General features: G+C 38.4%; 1 protein-coding gene across 3 annotated transcripts in view; it reads right to left on the bottom strand.

Moving 5' to 3' along the window:
• CA10 (carbonic anhydrase 10) overlaps positions 1-22495 on the bottom strand; it is an 830820-nt gene that overhangs the window by 685469 nt on the left and 122856 nt on the right. For all 3 annotated transcript variants that reach the window (XM_043483745.1, XM_043483762.1, XM_043483751.1), the window contains exon 2: positions 13047-13121. In XM_043483745.1, coding sequence (XP_043339680.1) covers positions 13047-13121 — 75 coding nt within the window. The remainder of the gene's footprint in view (positions 1-13046; positions 13122-22495) is intronic.

The raw sequence follows: 22495 nt of genomic DNA, 5'->3' as shown, positions 1-22495 counted from the left end.
AAGAATACTGGAGTGGGGTGCCATTGCCTTCTCCAGAACATTTTAGCAGCGTTCCATAATTTTCTAATTGAGTGAAGGAATGAGGGGAACAGTTTACTATACTGAGGTACTTGGGGCACTGGTTCCCACATGCAGGAATGAGGGTCACTGTGGTAGACCAAATTCTAAGATGGCCCCAAGATCCCTGCCTCCTGTACACATACCCTGTATAATCCCTCCAGCTCGAGCGTAGAAGGGATTTGTATATAGGATGAAATTTCACCCCTGTGATTACACTATATGTGAAAGTAGGAAGGAATATTTTCAGATGTGAATGAGGTCCTCAATCTGTTCACTTTGAGTTGATCAAAAGAGATATTATCCTGAGTGGGCCTAAATTTTAAAAGAGAGTCCAAGACTTCTCAGAAGAGAAAGAAGAGATTCAAAGCAACACACTTTCCTTTTGGCCTTGAGACAATCAGCCATATGGTGAATTCCTATGAACAAGGGTAACTTATAGGAGTTGAGGGCCTCAGTCATGTAACTGTAACTGAATTCTGCCAAAAACGTGCATGAGCTTGCCCCAGTGAGAATGCAGCTGGTCTGACACCTTCTCATGAGATCCTAAGCAGACCCAGCTAAACCATGACCAAATTCCTGACCCAAGGAAACTGTGAGATAATAAATGTGCACTGATTTACATCACTAAATGTGTAGTAAATTTTACACAGCCATAGAAATCTATTATAGGCAGCATTTACTACATGGAGAAATGAAGGTCATGCATGACCCCAGGCAAGCCATTCTAGATCAACAAGGATCTTTACCAGCGAGTGTGATTCCCTTCCTAGGAGGACTGCTAAAAGAAAAGAGAGTTCAAGTTCCTTACAATGTCTGATAGGAGCCTTTCTTAAGTAAAGAAAACTGGCCATTTCAGCAACACAGTCATCAAGGCTAAATTACAAATGGTTGGCAGTAGATTATAATTAACCTCATCTTCCAACAATCTTGAGGTTTTTTGTTTTTTTTTTTTTTTAATTACCCAACAAGCCAGGGGTGAAAAGTGCATGTTGGGAAAATGTATTGATCTGGGAGAACAATTTTTACTTAATTTTAGAGAAGGCACTGATATAATGAGCCAAAACAACCTCCTAATGCAATCCTGATCAAAAACAAAGATTTAAACTTCTCTATTAACCGTCCAGATGGTTAGAAACTCAATCTCATGATCCCTTCTTGATTGCCGGATCTCTGAGAAACAGTAAATTGATTAGAACTGTTTACTGACTTCCCATTATTCCTAAGATCTCTTTTATTTATTTATTTATTTATTTTTTGATCGAAGGCTAAATGCTTTACAAAATTTTATTAGTTTCTGCCAAACATCAACATGAATCAATTGTGGCCCACACTAAGTGTGATCTGGCTCCTGACCACCTCCAGTCTCAAACCACTTTGCTTCTGTCACTCTGCACTCCGGCCACAGTGAAGTTTGTTCTTTTTCCTATATATGTCAAGTCCATGTATTCAGGCTCACTCCTTTGCCTGGAACACTTTCCTAGGCACACTCTTCACTGCTGCTGTCCCTTCTACACTTCCAGTCTCAGCTTCCCATGGCTTCTTCAGGAATGTCTTCCATTATTTCCAGACTATTCTTGCTGTACTTCTCTAAATCCTTTATAGAATGTAGAGCAGTTTGCAATGATGTGTTTATTTTGCTTGTGATTAGTTTTCTTTATATCTGGCAAAAATTCTGCTCTAATCCAAATGGCTTTAGCAAATATTGAGCCCCTGCTGTACACAACATTTGCACAGTGACCTGGAGGAGTAGGGGTAGAAGGAAATGAGGTTCCTGCTTCTAGAAGCTGGACCCACCGCAGGGTCCTTGTTGCCACTATATTATAATAGCTCATGTCTCTTTCAATACCTCCCTTGGTGCCCCAGTGCCCTGATGGTAAACTCCAAGCCCCAACTGGTAAGGTCTTCCATCATCAGGCTCCTGCCGCCCTCTTGGCCCTGATTCCCCTGAGCCTTTTGATTCCAGTGATCCTCTTCCCAGCCTTCAGAACTTTGCCCATCTGGAACACCCTCTGTGCTCTCTCAGACCAGGAAGCCCCAAACACCCTTAATGACAATTGTCAAAAATATTATAAGGTTATGGACATTTAGATATCCCTCTCCCGCTATGCTCAGTTCACTGAGGTCATAGTGGGCCTTTTCTGTGTCTTTATCCACCAAGAGCCAAGGATGGTGATGCTGAAATCAGGTGTCCAAAGAGAGCTTGCTGGATGAGTGAGTTCAAGAACCCACATCCAGTTACCTGGGAGTGATCTTTTGGACATGGTAGAATGGAAGTGATTTTTCTTTCTTTTTTTTTTGCCTGCTCTAGGTTCCATAAAGTTGGGAAAATATATACCACAAGTGTCTTGTTTTAAATATTTAAAATGGAGTCAAGCCCTCAGATTTTGATGCCCTAGTCTGAAAAGAGAGAAGAAAATTCCCTACCCAAACACTGCTATGTGAAGAAGGTGGTAAGGGTGAGAGACTGCTTATTATTATTAGAGACTATCTCTCTCACTAGACTGTAAGCTCCAAGAAGTTAGAAGCCGTGCCTTTTTAAATGTCCAATTCCTGGCACAGACTCTCCTCTATAAGTATGCTCAGTTTTTCTACTGCCTTGGGTAAATGGATTGTGAACAGATAGTATTCTGCACAAGTTTTCTGAAATGTGCTAAATGTGTATATATTTATCCTAAATTTTAAACATGTTACCTGTATGTCACAAGATAAATTTCATGCTGAGTCTTTCAATAATATAATTAATTTAAAAATTATCGGGTTTTTTTGTTTGTTTGTTTGTTTGTTTTGTTTTTGGTTTTCATTGTCAACATAGGTGCATGCCATCTTTTGCTTGGATGATTTAAAAAATCACCTCATGGATCTTTATGCCTTTGATATTCTCATTGAAATACAGTTCACCTTCATTACTGTCACCATAGCTGAATTTTTATTCATTTTTTCTTCCAGTTTTATTGAGATATAATTGACACACAGCAGTGTATAAGTTTAGGTATACTGCATAATGATTTGACTTACATATACTGCAAAATGGTTATCACAATAAGTATGGTGAATATACATCATTTCATATAGATGCAAAATTAAAGAAATTGAAAAAAATATTTCTCAGACATCTATAATGTGAATGTTAGTACCCTTGATGCTGTTTCCAAGGTCTTTTATATTGTCCTCATTTATGTTTTCCTTTTTGTTCAATTCCAGTGATTTCCCTTTCTTTGTTTCCCAACTCTGAATTGTTCCTCTGTATCACCTAGTCTTCTGTTGATTTCTTCTAGCATACTTTTATTTCAGCTGTTTGGTTCTTTTTTTTTTTTTTTTTTACATTTTCCAACTTATTTACATTTTTAACATTTGTTAAAATTTCTAACTTCTCACTTTGTTTATCCATTCTTCTTCCAAGTTCTTTGAACAGCTTTGTGATCATTACCTTGAGCTCTATCTTTACTTCACTTAATTCTTCTTTGGTCTTATTTTGTTCTTTCATTTGGAATATAGTCCTCTGTTGACTAATTTTGCTTAATTTGCTGTTTTTATTTCTATGCATTTGGAAAGTCATTTGTATTTCCCAGCTACGGAGAAATGGCTTTTTATAGGAGACATCTTAGGTATCCCAGCAGCACACTCACCTTTAGTCAAAGAGCTATATGCTCTAGGTGTTCCCTGTATGGGTTGAATGTTGCCAGTCCTGCCTTGAGAGGAGGTTGCCAGTCACTGGTGGTCAGGGCTGGGTCATGAAGTGGCCAGCTGCAGAGTCCTAGGGTTCCTGGGGTTAGTGCTGCCCCAGTGGTAGCTGGACCCATGTCCCAAGGTTGCAGAGCCCAGGGGGCCTTGGAGATGGTGCTCGTCCACTGGTGGTGAGACTTGTCCTGCAGCTAATAATGTCAGTGAACTGGTGTGCAGGACGGGGTCCCGGGCCCTCTGGCATAAGGGCTGGTTTTTTGGATGGCTGTGGGCTTAGAGTCTTTACGACAGCCAACCTACTGATGGGCAGGGACAATCATAGTACTAACAGGCTACAGAGAGGATTCCAAAATAGCACTACCAGAATCAGTGTAATTGTGGTAGAATGAGCTTCCAAAAATGACTGCTGCCAGTGTCCACATTCCCAGGGTGAGTCCCAGTTGTTCCTGCCTCCCTGGGAGACTCTCCAGGGTCAGCAGGTGTATTTGACCCAGACTCTTGCAAATTACTGTTTCTTCCCTGGGTCCTGGAGTATGTGAGATTTTGTGTGGGCCCTTTAAGGGTGGACTCTATCTCCCACAGTCCATTGATGCTCCCAAAAGTAAGCTTTGTTGGTTTTCCTCAAAGTAAAATATTCTAGGGGCTCATCTTCATGGCGCAGAACCCCCAGGCTGGGGAGTCCAAAGTGGGATTGGATTCCTTGCTCCTTGAGGAACACTTCTGCAACTGTAATTATTCTCCTATCTATGGATTGTCCACCTGGGGGTATGGGTCTCAACTGTACTGAGTCTCTGCCCACACCGCCCCCCACCATCTGTCTTGTCATTCTTTCTTTACATCTTTAGTTGTATATCTTTTATGCTAGTCTTCTAGTCTTTTTCATTAATAGTTGCATTATAAATAGTTATAATTCTGTCTTGTCCATGGCCATTTGACACATAGCTGGATTTAAAAAACATATTTGATTATGTCTCTTCAGAGCTTAAAAATGTCTTATAATTCTTCTACTGAAAAAAAAAATTGTGTCCTTCTAATAGGAGAATTATAAGACCTTTTTAAAGCTCTGAAGAGACATAATAGATAGCCAACAGGAATTCGCTGTATGTCTCAGGAAACTCAAACAGGAGCTCTGTATAAACCTAGAGGCATGGGATGGGGAGGGAGAGGGGAGGGAGTTTCACGAGGGAGGGGACATATGTATACCTATGGCTGATTCATGTTGAGGTTTGACAGAAAACAGCAAGATTCTGTAAAGCAATTATCCTTCAATAAAAAACAAATTAATTTAAAAAAACAAAAACAAAACTGTGTCTAAGCTCTTGAACATGGAACATAAAGTTTCACAGTGTGGACCCTGATAACACTGCTAACCCCCTAACTCATCATATTCCACTGTGTACCCTGCCTTTTAGAGACTTAGAGGTACCCACCACTCCCCAAACCCATAGTAAATTTTCACTCTTCTTTGCCAATGCTATTTACTCTGATAATCCTCACATTCTCCTCTTTATTCACTTTGGATAAACCTGAAGATTGTCAACACCCAGTTCCAAAATACTTCCTTTCTTTCCCCGTATACTAAGAAATGTGAATCTCAGAGAATGCTTTGGGCTGAAAGTAAAAGAAAAACTAACTCAAAGTGGCTCCAACGATAAGATGTTTTGTTATCTTATAAAAAAAAAAAATGCTGAGGCAGTCCAATGGTTAATTCATTCCTCAAGAGGGCCATAAAAGATCTGAATTATTTCCAACTTTCTGTTCTGGCATCTTTAGTGTAGTTTTTACTCCCAAGTTGTTCAGCGGACATCCCCTCTCAAGCAATGAATAGAAATAGTTATCATTTGTTCATATCTGTGTTAGTGTATTAGTGTATTAGAGTGTCCCAGAGAAACAGGAGAAGGAAATGGCAACCCATTCCAGTGTTCTTGCCTGGAGAATCCCAGGGACGGGGGAGCCTGGTGGGCTGCCGTCTATGGGGTCACACAGAGTCGGACACGACTGAAGTGAATTAGCAGCAGCAGCAACAGAAGCAGAGAAACAGAAAAAACAGAATATCCATGTTTATGTGTGTGTGTGTGTGTGTGTGTGTGCGTGCGTGCATGTATGTGTCCACAGAGAGAGATATTTCAAGGAACTGGTTCACATGATTATGCATAATGACATATCCAAAATTTTAGGCCATCCTAAATTGATAGGCTATCAGTTTGGAGCAGCTGCTGTTGCAACTGAAGGCCAAAAACTTCTTCAAGCACAATTTCCCTCAACCTTTTTCTCTTAAAGTCGACAGCTGATTGGATGAAGCCCACTAACATTATGGAGGTAATATGCTTTACTCAGGGTCTACCAATGAAAATGTTAATCTCATTTTTAAAATATATTCATAGAGACATCTAGAATAATGTTTGATCAAATATCTGGGTACTGTAGACTAACCAAATTTTATACATAAACTTGGCCTTCATAACATCTAAATCAATTACTGTCAATAAAGAGGCTAAAAGCACCATGCTGGTGTAGATATCAGCCAAGAAAAGCATTTGTGGGACTGGGAAGGTCTCCATCCCTGAGTTCACGACCATGTGGAGGTGAACACTCAAATAAAATGGGGCTCTGTCTGTAAGGCAAAATGAGTGATGCTGGATGAAGCATAGACTTAAGCAAGTAAACAACAAAGTCTGTTGAACACCAGGCAGAATGAATCCCAACTCTTTATGGCCCCCCTTACATGTCCTGTAAGTCCTGTTAGAACCCTTATACTAAGTCATGGTTTTATGGCTTATCTTCTTCTTTAGGGTGTGGGTTTACCCTTACATAAGATCCATGTACAGTTAGATTTTTAACAAGAGTCCCACACATGTGCTCAGTATCAGCTGGCTACTTCTTAAATATTGTTGAACTGGGCAAAATGGGATATTCCAATGCTATTCAACCTTATTTTGGCCATTGCCACAGAAATCATGTATTTTTATCTACCACAAGCTTCATAAAAGTCACAGGTTTACACTATTATGTCAACTGATAATTATTTCTGGACATTTGTAAAAATTTATGGGACAATAAATATTTTTCAAATAATCCAGTAATATGAGGGTCTATTTTCTTTTACACATTGATAATCTAAAAAGAAAAAAAAAAAGTCCCAGCAGCAAAGTAAAGAACACTCTTAAGCTTATATTTAGTAATGATAATAAGAGAAAAAGGGTCCATTGACCAAAGCAACAATTCAGATAAAGTGGGTAGTCTGGAGTCTGTCAAATATTAGAACCTCAGGTCCAATTACTTAATTCATAAATTCTCATGACTCTTATCTTTTTAAAGAGATTTGAAGTTCCCAAAAGTTTAAAATATTTTAAACAGAAGAACTATATTTTAAAAAAAATCCTATGATGCAAAAACCCATTATAGCATCCAGTCCCAACACTTCCTGGCAAATAGATGGGGAAACAATGGAAACAGTGACAGACTCTATTTTCTTGGGCTCCAAAATCACTGCAGATGGTGAAGACAGCCATGAAATTAAAAGACACTTGCTCCTTGGAAAAACTATGCCCAACCTAGACAGCATTTTAAAAAGCAGAGGCATCACTTTACCAACAAAGGTCCATCTACTCAAAGCTATGGTTTTTCCAGTAGTCATGTATGGATGTGAAAGTTGGACTATAAAGAAAGCTGAGTGCTGAAGAATTGGTGCTTTTGAACTGTGGTGTTGGAGAAGACTCTTGAGAGTCCCTCAGGCTACAAGGAGATTAAGCGAATCAATCCTAAAGGAAATCAGTGCTGAATATTCACTGGAAGGAATGATGCTGAAGCTGAAACTCCAATACTTTGGCCACCTGATGCAAAAGACCTGATACTGCTAAAGACTGAATGCAGGAAGAGAAGGGGACGACAGAGGATGAGATAGTTGGAAGGCATTGCTAACTCAATGGACATGAGTTTGAGCAAGCTCCAGGAGCTAGTGATGGACAGGAAAACCTGGCATGCTGCAGTCCATGAGGTCACAAAGAGTCAGACACGACTGAGCATCTGAACTGAACTGAAAAGTTTAGAAAATGAGGTCATCGGATACCAGTCTTTACCAAGAAGCCAAAGTTCTTTGGGACTCTTAAATCTAGAGGATGATGAAGTTATCTCTTTGATGACCACTGTCATCAAAGACACGTTGAGCTCACAAATTCAAGGAATATTTACTAAGCACCTTGCATGTTCTAACATCATGAGAGACCCTCACTTGCATGATTACATTTTTCAGTGTATAGTTCTCTTTCTCAAACAGAGAAGTATTAAATATCCAATTATGTTGTTAGGTAAACTCCAGAGTCCATGCTCATAACTCCACATCTTGCTGCTTCCCATGTAGCAGGTTTTATACATATTAACTCATTTTAAAACTGGAAATGAGGGAAACTTAGATTCTTTTAAATCAGTGCATGAAGAAAAGATAAAACTTCTCCTGTGGTCATCTTAAAAGCACCAACTCAAAACACGGACTTGAGTACGTGTAAAGAAAGAATGTGTAAACAGAGGGGAGAAAAGAAAAAAAAAAAAAGACTGGGGCAGGGGGACTTGGTATACTATGGTTAAGAATCTGCCTTGTAATGCAAGAGACATAGTTTTGATCCCTGGACACGGAGCTGAGATCCCACATGCCACAGAGCAACTAAGCCTGTGTGTTGCAATTATTGAGGCCATGCACTCTGCAGCCCGTTTGACAGAACTACATAGCCCCTGTGTCCATGCCACAATTAATGAGCCTGAGTGCCACAGCTAGAGTCCGTGTGCCACAGTGAAAGATCCCACATGACATAAGGAAGATTTCGTGTGTTGCAACTAAGACCCAATGCAGTCAAATAAGTAATTTTATTTATTTTTTAAATATAGGACAAAGGAGTGCAGTTCAAGATGGTGGAGTAGAAGGATGTGCATTCATCTTCTGAGAGAGCATCAAAATTGCAACTAGCTTTTGAGCAACCATTGACAAGGTGATGCTGAAACCCACCAAAGAAAGATACCCCATATCCAAAGGCAAAGAAGAAGCTGCAGCAAGATGGTAGAAGCACAATCATGATAAAATCAAACCCTATACCTGTCAGGTAGGTGACCCACAAACTGCAGAACAATAATACCAAAGAAGTTCTCCCACAGTTTTGAAAGTTGTGAACCCCACATCAGGCTTCCCAGTCTAGGGATCTGACAAAGGGTCCCGGAATCCCTAGGGAATCTGACGTTAAAGACGAGAGGGGTTTGATTATAGGATTTCCACAGGACTGGGGTAAACAGAGACTCCACTCTTGGAGGACACAAATAAAATCTTGCATGTACCAAGACTCAGAGGAAAGAAGCAATGACTCCCCAGGAAACTGAACCAAAACTACCTGCTAGTATTGGAGGGTCTCCTGTTGGGATGTGGGTAGGTAGGGACTCACCATAGGGACAGGGGCATTGGCAGCAGCAGGCTAGGAAGATCCCCCTTGGTGTAAGCCCTTTTGGAAGTTGCAACTAACATTACCATAAAGCCATTAGACCTCAGGGCTAAAAGATCTCAAGCCAAACAACTAGCAGGGAGGGAGCACAACCCCACCTATCAACAGATAGTTGGATTAAATCTTTACTGAGCATGGCCCTGCCCACCAGAGCTAGATCCGGTTTTTCTTTCCCACTGCCAGTCCCTCCCATCAGGAAGCTTGCACAAGGCTCTTCGCCTCCCCCGTCAGAGGGGAGACAGACAAGGCAAGAAGAGCCACAGTCCCACAGTGGTTAAAATAAAATCCATATTACAGAAAGTCAGTCATCATGAAAAAGCAGAACGTTATGTCTCAGATGAAGAGACAAGATAAAACTCCAGAAAAAACAACGAAATGAAGTGGAGATAGGCAACCTTCCAAAAAAAGAACTCAGAATAATGATAGTGAAGATAATCCAGGATCTCAGGCAAACAATGGAGAAGATGCAAGAAATGCTTACTAAAGACCTAGAACAACTAAAGAACAAATAAACAGAGATGAATAACACATTAGAAGGAATCCATAGCAAAATACCCAAGGCAGAAGAATGAATAAGTGACCTGGAGGAGAGAATGATGGAAATCACTACCACAGAACAGAATATAGAAAAAAGAATGAAAAGAAATGAAGACATCATAAGAGACCTCTGGAACAACATTAAACACACCAACATTCACATTTTAGGGGTCCCAGGGGAAGAAGAGAGAGAGAGATAGGACCTGAGAAAATAATTGAAGAGATAACAGCTGAACTCTTCCCTAACATGGGAAAGGAAATGGTTAATCAAGTCCAGGAAGCATAAGAGTCCCAGGCTGGATAAACTGAAAGAAGAATAAACCAAGACCACTGCAGTCAAACTGATGAAAATTAGAGACAAATATAAAGTATTAAAAGCACAAAGGGAAAAAGAACAAAAAATATACAAGGGAACCCCATCAGGCTATCAGCTGATTTCTCAGCAGAAACTCCACAAGCCAGAAGGGAATGGCATGACATATGAACCTACAACTAAGAATACTCTACCCAGCAAGACTCTCATTCAGATTTGATGGAGAAATCAAAAGTTTTCTAGACAAGCAAAAGTTAAGAGAATTCAGCACCAACAAACTAACTTAACAACAAATGCTAAAATAATTTCTCTAGGCAGGAAACATGAGAAGGAAAGTATTTACACAAAAAAAAAAAAAAAAAAAAAAAAAAAAAGAAAGAAAGAAAATGGTAATAGGATCATACATATGGAAAACTGTCTTAACTGTAAATGGACTAAATGCACCAACCAAAAGGCATAGACTGGATGGGAAGATGAAAATATGTGCATGTATGCATTTCCACTTACCACATCACTCAGCTTGACTCCCCAAATTGTAAGTAATTATCTTATAGTTAGGTTAATCATATTTCCATTATTACTTGCAATTGTAATTATCTATTTGTCCCGGTACTGATTGTGAAAACTCATAAACATCTCTTACTATTGTGACTATGTAACTATTACTCACATATTACCATTGTATCATGATTGGTCAACAGAAAACTAAAATAACTCTATACCACCAAAAGTAAGATTTAATAGAATAACCTGTAATCACTTTTTCAAATCCAGATGCATATCAGAATTATCTTGAACATTTTTTAAAAATAAAAATGCCCAGATATTTTTTTTTTTTCTCCAGAGCTCCAGATATGTTTCTAATGAGCAGCCATGTTAAAAACAACTGAAATTTATGGTGATATTTTACTTCTTTCTAGTTTGTTTCACTTTTACTATTTAATATTCAGTACTCCCATTTCATTTAGTTTATGTTTTCCAATTTCTCCATCTCTTCTTTTTATTTTTTTGATGTTCCTTCTCAAAACTTCCTCAAGCATAGTAGAAAAGCTTTTGTATACATATTATGTATGTATAATATTTATATACACATGAATATGAAATTCATGTGTATATATATTTTAGAAAACACATGAATTTTTGCCTAACTAAAACATTTATGACATTTTGACTCTACTTGTTTGACTTACTATGAATGCAATGCTAGATTTCTAATTAAAATAGATATGCAACAAACAACAGGGCTTACTGTATAGCATAGGGAAATGTAGCCAATATCTTGCAATAACCTATAATGGAAAATAATTTCAATATTGACATATGTATATTATGTATAAATGAATTGCCTTGCTGTGCACACGAAACATTGTAAGTCAACTATACTTCAGTGATATATATATATATATATATAAAAGTAAATAAATAAAGTAATTTAAAAAATACGGGGCAGAAAAGTAAAACCTTTCAGACCCTCCCCAGGATTATCCATGAGCATTTCAATCAGTAGGGAGGATATTACTAGTTTAGCAAGACTTCCTATAACCTGGCAGAATGCCCTTTGTTGCTCTAATTTAATAATCACAAAGCATAAAAAATATCATTATAAATGTAATTTCCCAGATATCCTGAATAATAAAAGCAGATTTCTCAGAAAAAAAAAAAAAATATATATATATATATATATATATGCCAGCCTTCTAGCCATCGAAAAGGGATGGCCCCAATCATAAGTATAAATTGTCATATATCTCTGTCATGTCATATGAACACAGTAATGTCAATCAAGTTATTGTAAGACTATTATTAGAAACATGATTATTTTCAGGTGACTTACTCAAGCCTAGTTTCTATGCCCACTGTACCAAGAAATAAATGTGCCCTAGTAAATTTATCAAGTTAATAATACTAATTTATGAAACTAACTGGCAGTCAGCTGCCTTTCCCCTGGGCCATTCACTCTTCCTCCCCATGCCTGGTTTCCTCATATTGAAATTTGTGTCCCACAATACCAATGAGAAGTGAGGTTCAGAGGAGTGTAACAACTCTCTCAGCTCTGCACAGCTGATATAAGGAAGTCTACAGGACAGGGAAAGAAGACACAGCATCCAAGAATGAACCAGGTGGCCTGGGGGCACCACTCTTCCCACCTGCCACCAACCGCAAAGACCTAAACTGACACTTGGGGTCCTCTATTTTCCATGCCTGAGTTGGAACCCCATACTGACTCCATTTGAGAGTTTTATTTTTTATCCTCTCACATATAAGCAGTTAAAAATACCCTGAAATATCTCACCTGCCTTCCTTTCCATCCTTCTCTTTAACATTCCTGCTCTTTTTCTTGCCTATGAAAGTCTTGAAGCAGCAGACTGAGGATTGTGAAGAGGATAAGAGTAGTAAGGGAAGACAAGGACCCTCCACCTTGTTTCAGAACTTAAGTTATGACATGCTTCTGGCTCTAACCTGTCTTCAGTTCTCTCCCCTCATGCTGACAACATCCACTTGGCCTGTTATTTTTCATCTGATACTTGGCCCAACTAAGTCCTGACCACGAATATTTCTAAAGTAACATCAGAGACAACATGCATCACAGTCAGCCTCACTGCTATGATCAGCCTTGCCAGACTACCTGTTTCCTTGACATTAAAAAAAAAAAAAAAAAAAAAAAGCTCTTTCTCAACCAAATTTCAGCATACAAAACCTCAACCCTGACTCCTGCATCTCCCTGACAGAGCCGTCTGTAGATGCAAGAACCTTAAGATATAAGCTCAGAAGAAAAAACACAATATTGGTTAAATTGGCACTCATTTAATAAACTTGCTCTTAAGGCAGTATTGATCTAGCACCTAAATCAGACTATGGTGACTTATACAATAGATTCCATGCCATATAGCAAATGCAAAATTCTGGAAATAATAGATTTCACTCATATTACTTTCCTAAAAATAAGGTAAGAAGAATAAATGTGCATTTACCTGGGACAAAGCTTCCCTGGACCACCTCCTTGTATGCCCACCAGCCTTCGTGGATTTTTGGTGAATTCTGTTGAGCTAAAGGAAAAAACAAAGGAGAAAAGAGACTAAGATGAAAGCAGAGAAGTACTGTATCCTGGTTGTCCGATAAAAAAGAGTGACTATACATAAAATAATCCTTTTCTACCCAAAAGTCAAACTACAGAATGCAACAGCAACCTCCCCCCTCCTTATTTTCAATGTGTTTATTAACCTGTAAAGATACTGTCATAAAGTTTTATTTTAAAAAACACTCAGGATATTTCTACTGAAGAGAAATAGTAAGGATGTATTTACGCCTATTTGAATTTCCCATCACTTATCTCTAACTCACCTCTTTTTTTTAACCTGCCCCCTACACAAGTACACACATACATCTATATAAGGAAGACCTATCAGTCTGACTGAAGAATCAATTCAAGAAATGCCATTTAAAAAGGAGCAAAAGGGAGCCCCTGAATAATTAAAAATGTTGCAACTGACAAAAGCAAAACTGAAAGACTCTGTTATATCAAGAGAATTGCAAAACACTTTGACCTCTGTCCCTTTCCATTCATTGTTTCTTCAGCTACTCATCCATTAAGATGTGGCATTATATAAGATTTTAGCAGGCCGCAAGACAGTCAGAGCATCTGAATCAAGTCTCTTATGATGGAACTGCACAGTTTTTGTTAGCTTTCTTTGACATGCATTGAGAATGATCCAAATTCACCATGCAAAAATCAGTCAGCCTAATCAGGGCTCATTGGATGATATCAAATACAAAACATGATAGGTACAGATTAGAATTGAAGAAAACAAAGGCTTTCACATAATATGTTCCTAAATTCCCATTTAAATTGGCAATTTGGAAAGACAGGGCAGTACATTTAAAAGGCAACTCATTTAAAGTTCTACTGTAGTACTATAGGGGTTTATCTGAGCTAGGGAAACAAGAGAAGTACTGCATTTCCATTTTAATACTTCCCTGGTGGCTCAGCTGGCAAAGAATCTGCCCTTAATGCAGGAGACCTGGGTTCAATCCCTGGGTTGGGAAGATCCCCTGGAGAAGGGAAAGGCTATGCACTCCAGCCTTCTGGCCAGGAGAATTCCATAGACTGTATGGGGTCGCAAAGAGTCAGACATGACTGAGTGCCTTTCACAAGAAGATCCTCAATAGTCATCTTGCGGTTGCTTCCATCTGACTTCCAGTGGGTGAAGAGCTGATTAAGAATTTCTCAGAGCAAACATGTGAACAGAAAGCAATTTTAGCTTCTGCTGTGTTCTCCACTTTTCTTTAGCTATGGATTGGGATCTTTACTTGATGTGCGACAAGGCCCTGGGAAAAATCAAGGCAATTAATAAAAAAAAAAAAAAAAAAAAAGGGAGGGGGGCAGGGGGGTTGACAATGAAAACTGTCATCACTACCAGATAAGGAAATACACATATCCAAGGTCTTTCTTTTGATAGTAAGGAAAAAACTATTTCGATTTTATTCTCTTTCTTGTGGCAGTTCCAACCACAGAAGATAGATATAATTTAGAATCACCTTATACTTTGGTCCAGACCCAAGCAGGACTGAAATAAAAATTTGCATTAAGAAATAAAGAAATTTAAAAAAAGTGGTGGAGCAGCCTATATCACTTTTACTCAAAAGGCTTAAAATGAGATCATAGTTAAAAGGCTCAAAGGTACCTGAAGTTGAAAATTAAGAAAAGGAAAGTCCTTAACATCATTTATTCTGAAGCTGGTATTCTAGAATCACTACAGTGGCCATTCATTCTGATCTTATGATCTTAACAAAATTTCTGTCTACCTGCTGTTCCCAAGGATATGACAAATACCACATTTATTGTTCTCTCCACACTTTTGATGTACCTTCCCCCTGCCCCGACCCCGCCTACTGCAATCCCTCATCTCCCTGAATTTCAGAACATTCAGTTCAGTTCAGTCTCTCAGTCGTGTCTGACTCTTTGCAACCCCATGGACTGCAGCATGCCAGGGGTCCCTGTCCATCACCAACTCCCGGAGTTTACACAAACTCATGTCCATTGAATCGGTAATGCCATCCAACCATCTCATCCTCTGTTGTTCCCTTCTCCTCCCGCCGTCAATCTTTCCCAGCATCAGGGTCTTTTCAAATGAGTCAGTTCTTCACATCACGTGGACAAATTATTGGAGTTTCAGCTTCAGCATCAGTTCTTGCAATGAATATTCAGGACGGATTTCCTTTAGAAGGGACTGGTTGGATCTCCTTGCAGTCCAAGGGACTCTCAAGAGTCTTCTCTGACAACCCAGTTCAAAAGCATCAATTCTTCGGTGCTCAACTTTCTTTACAGTCCAACTCTCACATCCATACATGACTACTGGAAAAACTATAGCTTTGACTAGACGGACCTTTGTTGGCAAAGTACTGCCTCTACTTTTTAATATGCTGTATGGGTTGGTGATAACTTTTCTTCGAAGCAGCAAGTGTCTTTTAATTTCATGGCTGCAGTCAACATCTCCAGTGATTTTGAAGCTCAAAAAAATAAAGTGTGTCATTGTTTCCATTATTGCCTCATCTATTTGCCATGGAGTGATGGGACCAGATGCCATGATCTTAAGTATCCTGAATGTTGAGTTTTAAGTCAACTTCTTCACTCTCCTCTTTCAGTTTCATCAAGAGGCTCTTTGGTCACTCCTTGCTTTCTGCCCTAAGGGTGGTGTCATCTGCATATCTGAGGTTATTGATATTCCTCCCAGGAATCTTGATTCCAGTTTTTGCTTCATCCAGCCCAGCATTTCTCATGATGCACTCTGCATATAAGTTAAATAAGCAGGGTGACAATACCTTGAGGTACACCTTTCCCGATTTGGAACCAGTCCGTTGTTTCATGTCCAGTTCTGACTCTTGCTTCCTGACCTGCATACATTTTATTCAGGAGGCAGGTCAGGTGGTCTATTATTACCATCTATTGAAGAATTTTCCACAGTTTATTGTGGTCCACACAGTCAAAGGCTTTGGCATAGTCAATAAAGCAGAAGTAGATATTTTTCTGGAACCCCCTTGCTTTTTAGATGATCCAACAGATGTTGGCAGTTTGATGTCTGTGTCCTCTGCCTTTTCTAAAACCATATTGAACATCTGGAAGTTCATGGTTCACATACTGTTGAAGCCTGGCTTGGGGAATTTTGAGCATTACTTTGCTAGCATGTGAGATGAGTGCAGTTGTGTGGTAGTTTGAGCATTCTTTGGCATTGTCTTTCTTTGGGATTGGAATACAAACTGACCTTTTCCAGTCCTGTGGCCACTGCTGAGTTTTCCAAATTTGCTGGCATATTGAGTGCAGCACTTTCTCAGCATCATCCTATAGGGTTTGAAATAGCTCAACTGGAATTCCATCACCTCCACTAGCTTTGTTCATAGTGATGCTTCCTAAGGCCCACTTGACTTCGCATTCCAGGATGTCTGGCTCTAGGTGAGTGATCACACATCATGATGATCAGGGTCATGAAAATATTTTTTGTATAGTTCTATTTACCTTGCCACCTCTTAATATCTTCTACTTCTGTTAGGTCCATACCATTTCTATTATTTATTTTTCCCATTTTTGCATGAAATGTTCCCTTGGTATCTCTAATTTTCTTGAAGAGATCTCTAGTCTTTCCCATGGTATTGTTTTCCTCTGTTTCTTTGCAATGATCACTGATGAAGGCTTTCTTATCTCTCCTTGCTATTCTTTGGAATTCTGCATTCAGATGGGTATATCTTTACTTTTCTCATTTTCCTTTTGCTTCTCTTCTTTTTACAGCTATTTGTGAGGCCTCCTCAGACAACCATTTTACCTTTTTGCATTTCTTTTTCTTGGGGATGGACTTGATCCCTGCCTCCTGTACAATGTCATGAACCTCTGTCTATAATTCTTCAGGCACTCTGTCTATCAGAATTAATCCCTTGAATCTATTTCTCACTTCTACTGTATAATCATTAGGGATTTGATTTAGGTCATACCTAAATGGTCTAGTGGTTTGCCCTACTTTCTTCAATTTAAGTCTGAATTTGGCAATAAGGAGTTCATGATCTGAGCTACAGTCAGCTCCCAGTCAGTTTTTTTGTTTGTTTGTTTGTTTGCTTGCTTTTTTCTGACTGTATAGAGCTTCTCCATCTTTGGTTGCATAAGAATATAATCAATCTGATTTCAGCGTAGACCATCTGGTGATGTCCGTGTGTAGTGTTTTCTTGTTGTTGGAGGAGAGTGTTTGCTATGACCAATGTGTTCTCTTGGCAATACTCTTGTTAGCCTTTGCCCTGCTTCATTCTGTACTCCAAGGCCAAATTTGCCTGTTACTCCAGGTAGATCTTGACTTCCTACTTCTGCATTCCAGTCCTCTATAATGAAAAGGACATCTTTGTTGGGTTTTAGTTCTAGAAGGTCTTGTAGGTCTTCATATAACCGTTCATCTTCAGCTTCTCCAGCATTATTTGTCACTTTCATTAATTCAGTAAACATTTGGTGAGTACCTATGACTATCAGGCAGAATTATAAGCATCAAGAACACAAAGTCTATTGTACAAGAACTTATGTTCTCCTGGAAGGAGACAGATAACAGCAAACAAACTGAGCTTAACTATAAGAAGAACACTAATAGAGGAAAGCACTTTGTGGTACAATAAAGAAGGTGAGGTAACACAGAATGCACTTCCCTGGTGCAACAGTGGTAAAGAATCTGCCTGCCAATGCAGGAGACTCAGGAGATGCAGGTTCAATCCTTGGGTTGGGAAGATCTGCTGGATGAGGAAATGGCAACCCACTCTAGTATTTTTGACTGGAGCATCCCAGGGACAGAGGGGCATGGCGGGCTACAGTTCATAGGGTCGCAAAGTGTCAGACATTACTGAAGTAACTTAGCATGCAGAAAGACACATTAGATGGTATAATAATGATGGCTTTTGAGATTTTGATACTTAATCTAAGATTTAAATAACAACAAAAAAAGATCTGGCCTCCAGAAAATCATTTTCTATAACATTTCAGGGGGATTAAAAGATCCTAAGAAAGCAAGTGTGTGTAGCTTTTCCCAGAAACATAAAAGTGGTCATTGTGTTTGAACCATAGTCAACATATGGGAAGAAAGGGTGCAGATGAGTCCTAATGATTTAGGTAGTAGTCCAGGAGAAAGAAGATGGTGGTTTCAACTAGCATGTGCGTGTGTGTGTGTGTGCGTGTGTGTGCACACGTGCGTGTGTGTGTGTCTGTGTGTGTGCACACGCACCCACTCAGTTGTGCCCAACTCTTTGCAACTGTAGCCCACCAGGCTCCTCTGTCCATTGAATTTTCCAGGCAAGAATACTGGAGTGGGTTGCCATTTCCTACTCTAGTCAACTAGCATAATACTAGTGAAAATAGAAGTGAATGGACTATACACACACACACATTATATAAAATATATACATATTTTATTTCTCTGTATATTTTAGAGTAAGAGTGATATGACTGGCTGATGAGTAGAATGAAGGAAGTTAAAGACCATAGATCAAGGATAGCTTCTACTGCTTTGGGCCTGAGTGACTAGATATTGATAGTTATTGAGATTACAAGGGATACTAAAGGAAGAGTAGCTTTGAAATGTGAAGTAAAGAGCTCTGTTTGAGAAGGCTAATGAGCAATTATGGGGAGATGTTAAGTAGGCAGTTGGATATAAAAGGTGTTCTGAGATCAAGACAAGACATACATTTATGACTCTTTGACATATAAATGATATTTAAAACCATAGGTTTAGAAGAGGTCACCAAGAAGGAAGTGAAAATATGTAGAGAGAGGCCAGAGGGACACAGAATAGAGTTCTAAGATGTTCAATATTTAGAAGTTAAACCAAGGAGGAAAATACAAAATTAAATTGAGAGGGAGATGTCACTTAAGTTAGTTAAAAACAAAGATAAAGGAGAGAAAATAGTGGCCTCATGCCATTCTTTTGACTATTTTACTTCTCTCTCTTTTCTGTCTTCTTATCTTCTTCCCCCTCTCTATCCTTGTTCTTGAACTTGTAGATTAATAGAAACATTGCAAATATAGTACAGAGTTCCTATATATATCACATTCTCATCTCCTTTATTACTAACATACTTCATTACTACATTTATCAATATTAATAAACTAGTGTTGAAAAATTATTATTAGCTAAAGTCCACAATTTATTTGGGTTTTCCAGGTTGTGCTAGTAGTAAAGAACCCGCCTGCCAATGCATGAGACATAAAAGATGTGGGTTCGATTCCTGGGTCAGGAAGATTCCCTGGAGGAGATCATGGCAATCCACTTCAGTATGGACAGTGGAATCCCATGGACAGTGGAGCCTGGTGGGCTATGGTTCATAGGGTTGCAAAGAGTTGGACATGACTGAAGTGACTTGGCATGCATGCACACTTTATTCAGATTCCCTATAGTTTTAGTCTATTGTCCTTCTTCTGTTCAAGGATGGCATCTAGGATTCATGTCTTCTCATGGCTGCAAAAATTTCTTCACATATTTCTAGTCTGTGATTTTCCTATATCCCTGTCTCCTTAAGCAAATTAAAACTATCTCAAGTGCAAATGTTGTGCCTTGTCTACTATAATGCAACTCATATAATAGGTGCATTGGGCACAGTTTTAGTGAATATTTGTTTAATAAATCTAGGAAGAGAGAAAGACATGTAAAGCACCATTCAGAAATGCTATTCACAAGTTTGTTAGGAATACCCACCCCTCAGACTCCTCCCCATATTTGTTGTTGTTTAGTCACTAAATTGTGTCAAACTACTTTGTGACCCCATGGACTGCAGGTTGCTAGGCTCCTCTATCCAGTGAGATTTCTTGAGCAAGAATAAAGGAGTGGGTTGCCATTTCCTTACTCTAAAATAAGTTTAATGTTAAATAGTCTCTAGATTTTAAGAACCATGTAACTAAAATAGTAACAATAGCAGAATGCAAATCAAAGGGGATAAAAAGATCAGCTCTAATCTGTGTAAGTGTGGCTATAATTTTCTTTTCTGCTTCTTTCACCCAACATTGTGTCATGTGTTATTTTCTCTATTCTTATTTTTAATGTGCATATAATATTTATTTTAGTAAACATGCCATGACTTCCCAGTGATTCCCTGTCTACTGACCATTTTATTGTTTGAATACTGCAATTATCTTTTTTCAGTTCCAGAGTGTCCACTGATCTCCCTCTTTAAGAACCTTTCTTTGAGACAGTATAACAAAATCAGAGTCAAAGAACAATGAATGCATAAGCGCACTTGTTAAATTACTTTATAAAAAAAAATGTTTAGCAATTTGCATTGCCATAGTAATGCCAATGATTATTTTTTAAGGAAATATTGAGGAAATTTCAGACAAATAATGATAAAACAATACTAATCCATTTAAACATAATTTTGACTTCTGAAAAATAGGCAAGAAGTATTGTATCAAGAAGTATTATAACTCTATCTAATGAATGATTCTCTTCTGTCATAAATTGATGAGATGAAGATTTCATCAAACTGAAGACACAGTTTGTACTTTACTTTATTACTATTATTTATCATCTTGAAATCAGGTATAGATGTATTGCCCATAAATATTATAGACCAATTTGGTAGTAAAATCTATTCATGTTTTAAAACAGATAGAAGAAACTTCAGACCCAAAAGTTTCAAGTCCATGCCCAGATTCACCTGGCGTCCCAGAAGTCACAGGAATAAGGAGAAGGTATGTGCTGTATTCAGAATACTAAAAGAGAATTAACATAATAAATCAATTCTTAAACCACAGTTGATAAACTATTGATAATTTCTAAAACCAATGAATTAGTTGATTATGGGATTAATCTCATTTCACACATAATTTCCAATCACAACCAATAGCTTTTAATGAAACTAAAATCTCCTCATTTCTATCTTCAGCTTGAATTTAGGAAGGCTTAGTCAAATGAAAAGAAAGGAAATAAGCAGACTTTTTGGTATCTTTTGAAAAGCAGTGTGAAATAATGGAAGATACAAAGCAACCTGTAATTGAATTTAAATTTACTACCAAATTTTGTGTCACTTTGAGCAAATAATTTCATATTTCAAATTCTCAAAAACAAAAAACAAAACAAACAAACAAAAAACCCACAGAACATCCAGTGTTCTTATCTAAAAATTGGTAACAACTACCTTGAAAGGCTGTCAAAAGAATGTCAATATGATACTTTGTGCTTACAATATAACATCTATTGCTTTTATTTGATGTTAATAGTTGGTGGTATGGCATGGGAGAAAGAGGGGGAGGTCTGGGGCACTGCAACCAAAAGGCAGAAAAGGAATCTGGCATATGACACCAAGTAGAAAGTTGTTCAAAAAACAGAAACTAGAACATAATTTTACTTGAATCGGGTTGAAATTTAAAAAAAAAAAGAAAGAAAAGAAAGAAATGATATGATATCTTGAAGAAGCAGTATCTGCACACTTCATTCTCCAGATCCTGAGCCAACTCACAGAAGTTAAAAATAGACCTTCCTGACCCAAGGAGAGTTCAAAAGCCCCTGAAACCACTCGTGGCATTTTCAAGTCAAAGTATTGTCACCAAGAAACCTGTGGAACAGAAGTCGAAGTGGGAAAAGAACTGATTCAGGAAACTTATGAAGGGAACTTATGTTATTTGCTGGGACAAAGCCCAATGTCCAATGGGGATGCAGGAAAAGCAGACAAAATGACCCACTAGAATCAATTAGTGTGGTGGGAAATAAGATCAGATGTAATTCTTAGGAACTGGCAAGACGGTTTTAACAACTTTTTTTTTCCCCCTACATATACCATCAGCTCAACATATTATCCTTCTTTCGGATTCTGACCGGTGTTTATTGATCATATACCACATGACAGGCACTGTCACATACTTTATAAATGGTGGAAACAGTGAATTATGAGCATATCTGAGTTGTGCAGATGAACCAAACCAGAGTTCCAGTATTTAAGTAAAAAGACAAAAAAAAAAAAAAAGCTTAAAACCTGAATTATCTGGAAAGCTGGAAAGATTTGCTCATCCTACATATCTCAGCTTGTTGTTTAGTCATTAAGTTGTATCCAACTTTTTTGTGACACCATGAACTGTAGCCCACCAGGCTCCTCTGTCCATTTGATTTCCCAGGCAAGAATACTGGAGTGGGTACTCATTTCTTTCTGCAGATCTTCCCAACCCAGGAATCAAACTGGTATTTACTGCATTGGCAGGCAGATTCCTTACCACTGAGCCACCAGAGAAGCCCACCTCTCAGCCACTATTTCAATAAAGATAAATTAAATATTTATATTCCTCACCTGGATTTTTCATTCCAGTTCTATCCAACTTTTCTAGCAGTCCATTAGGTAAAAGCAGTGCTATTTTCCAGAAGTTCACAATTATAAGTCTTTTGCCCCTGTGACAAAAGCAGTGCTAATAATTCATTTT

The sequence above is a fragment of the Cervus canadensis genome, chromosome 1 (genome assembly GCF_019320065.1).
Source record: "Cervus canadensis isolate Bull #8, Minnesota chromosome 1, ASM1932006v1, whole genome shotgun sequence".
NCBI classification, from domain to species: Eukaryota; Metazoa; Chordata; class Mammalia; order Artiodactyla; family Cervidae; genus Cervus; species Cervus canadensis.
The sequence above is the reverse complement of the archived record's forward strand: the minus strand, read 5'-3'. Positions and strand labels throughout refer to the sequence as shown.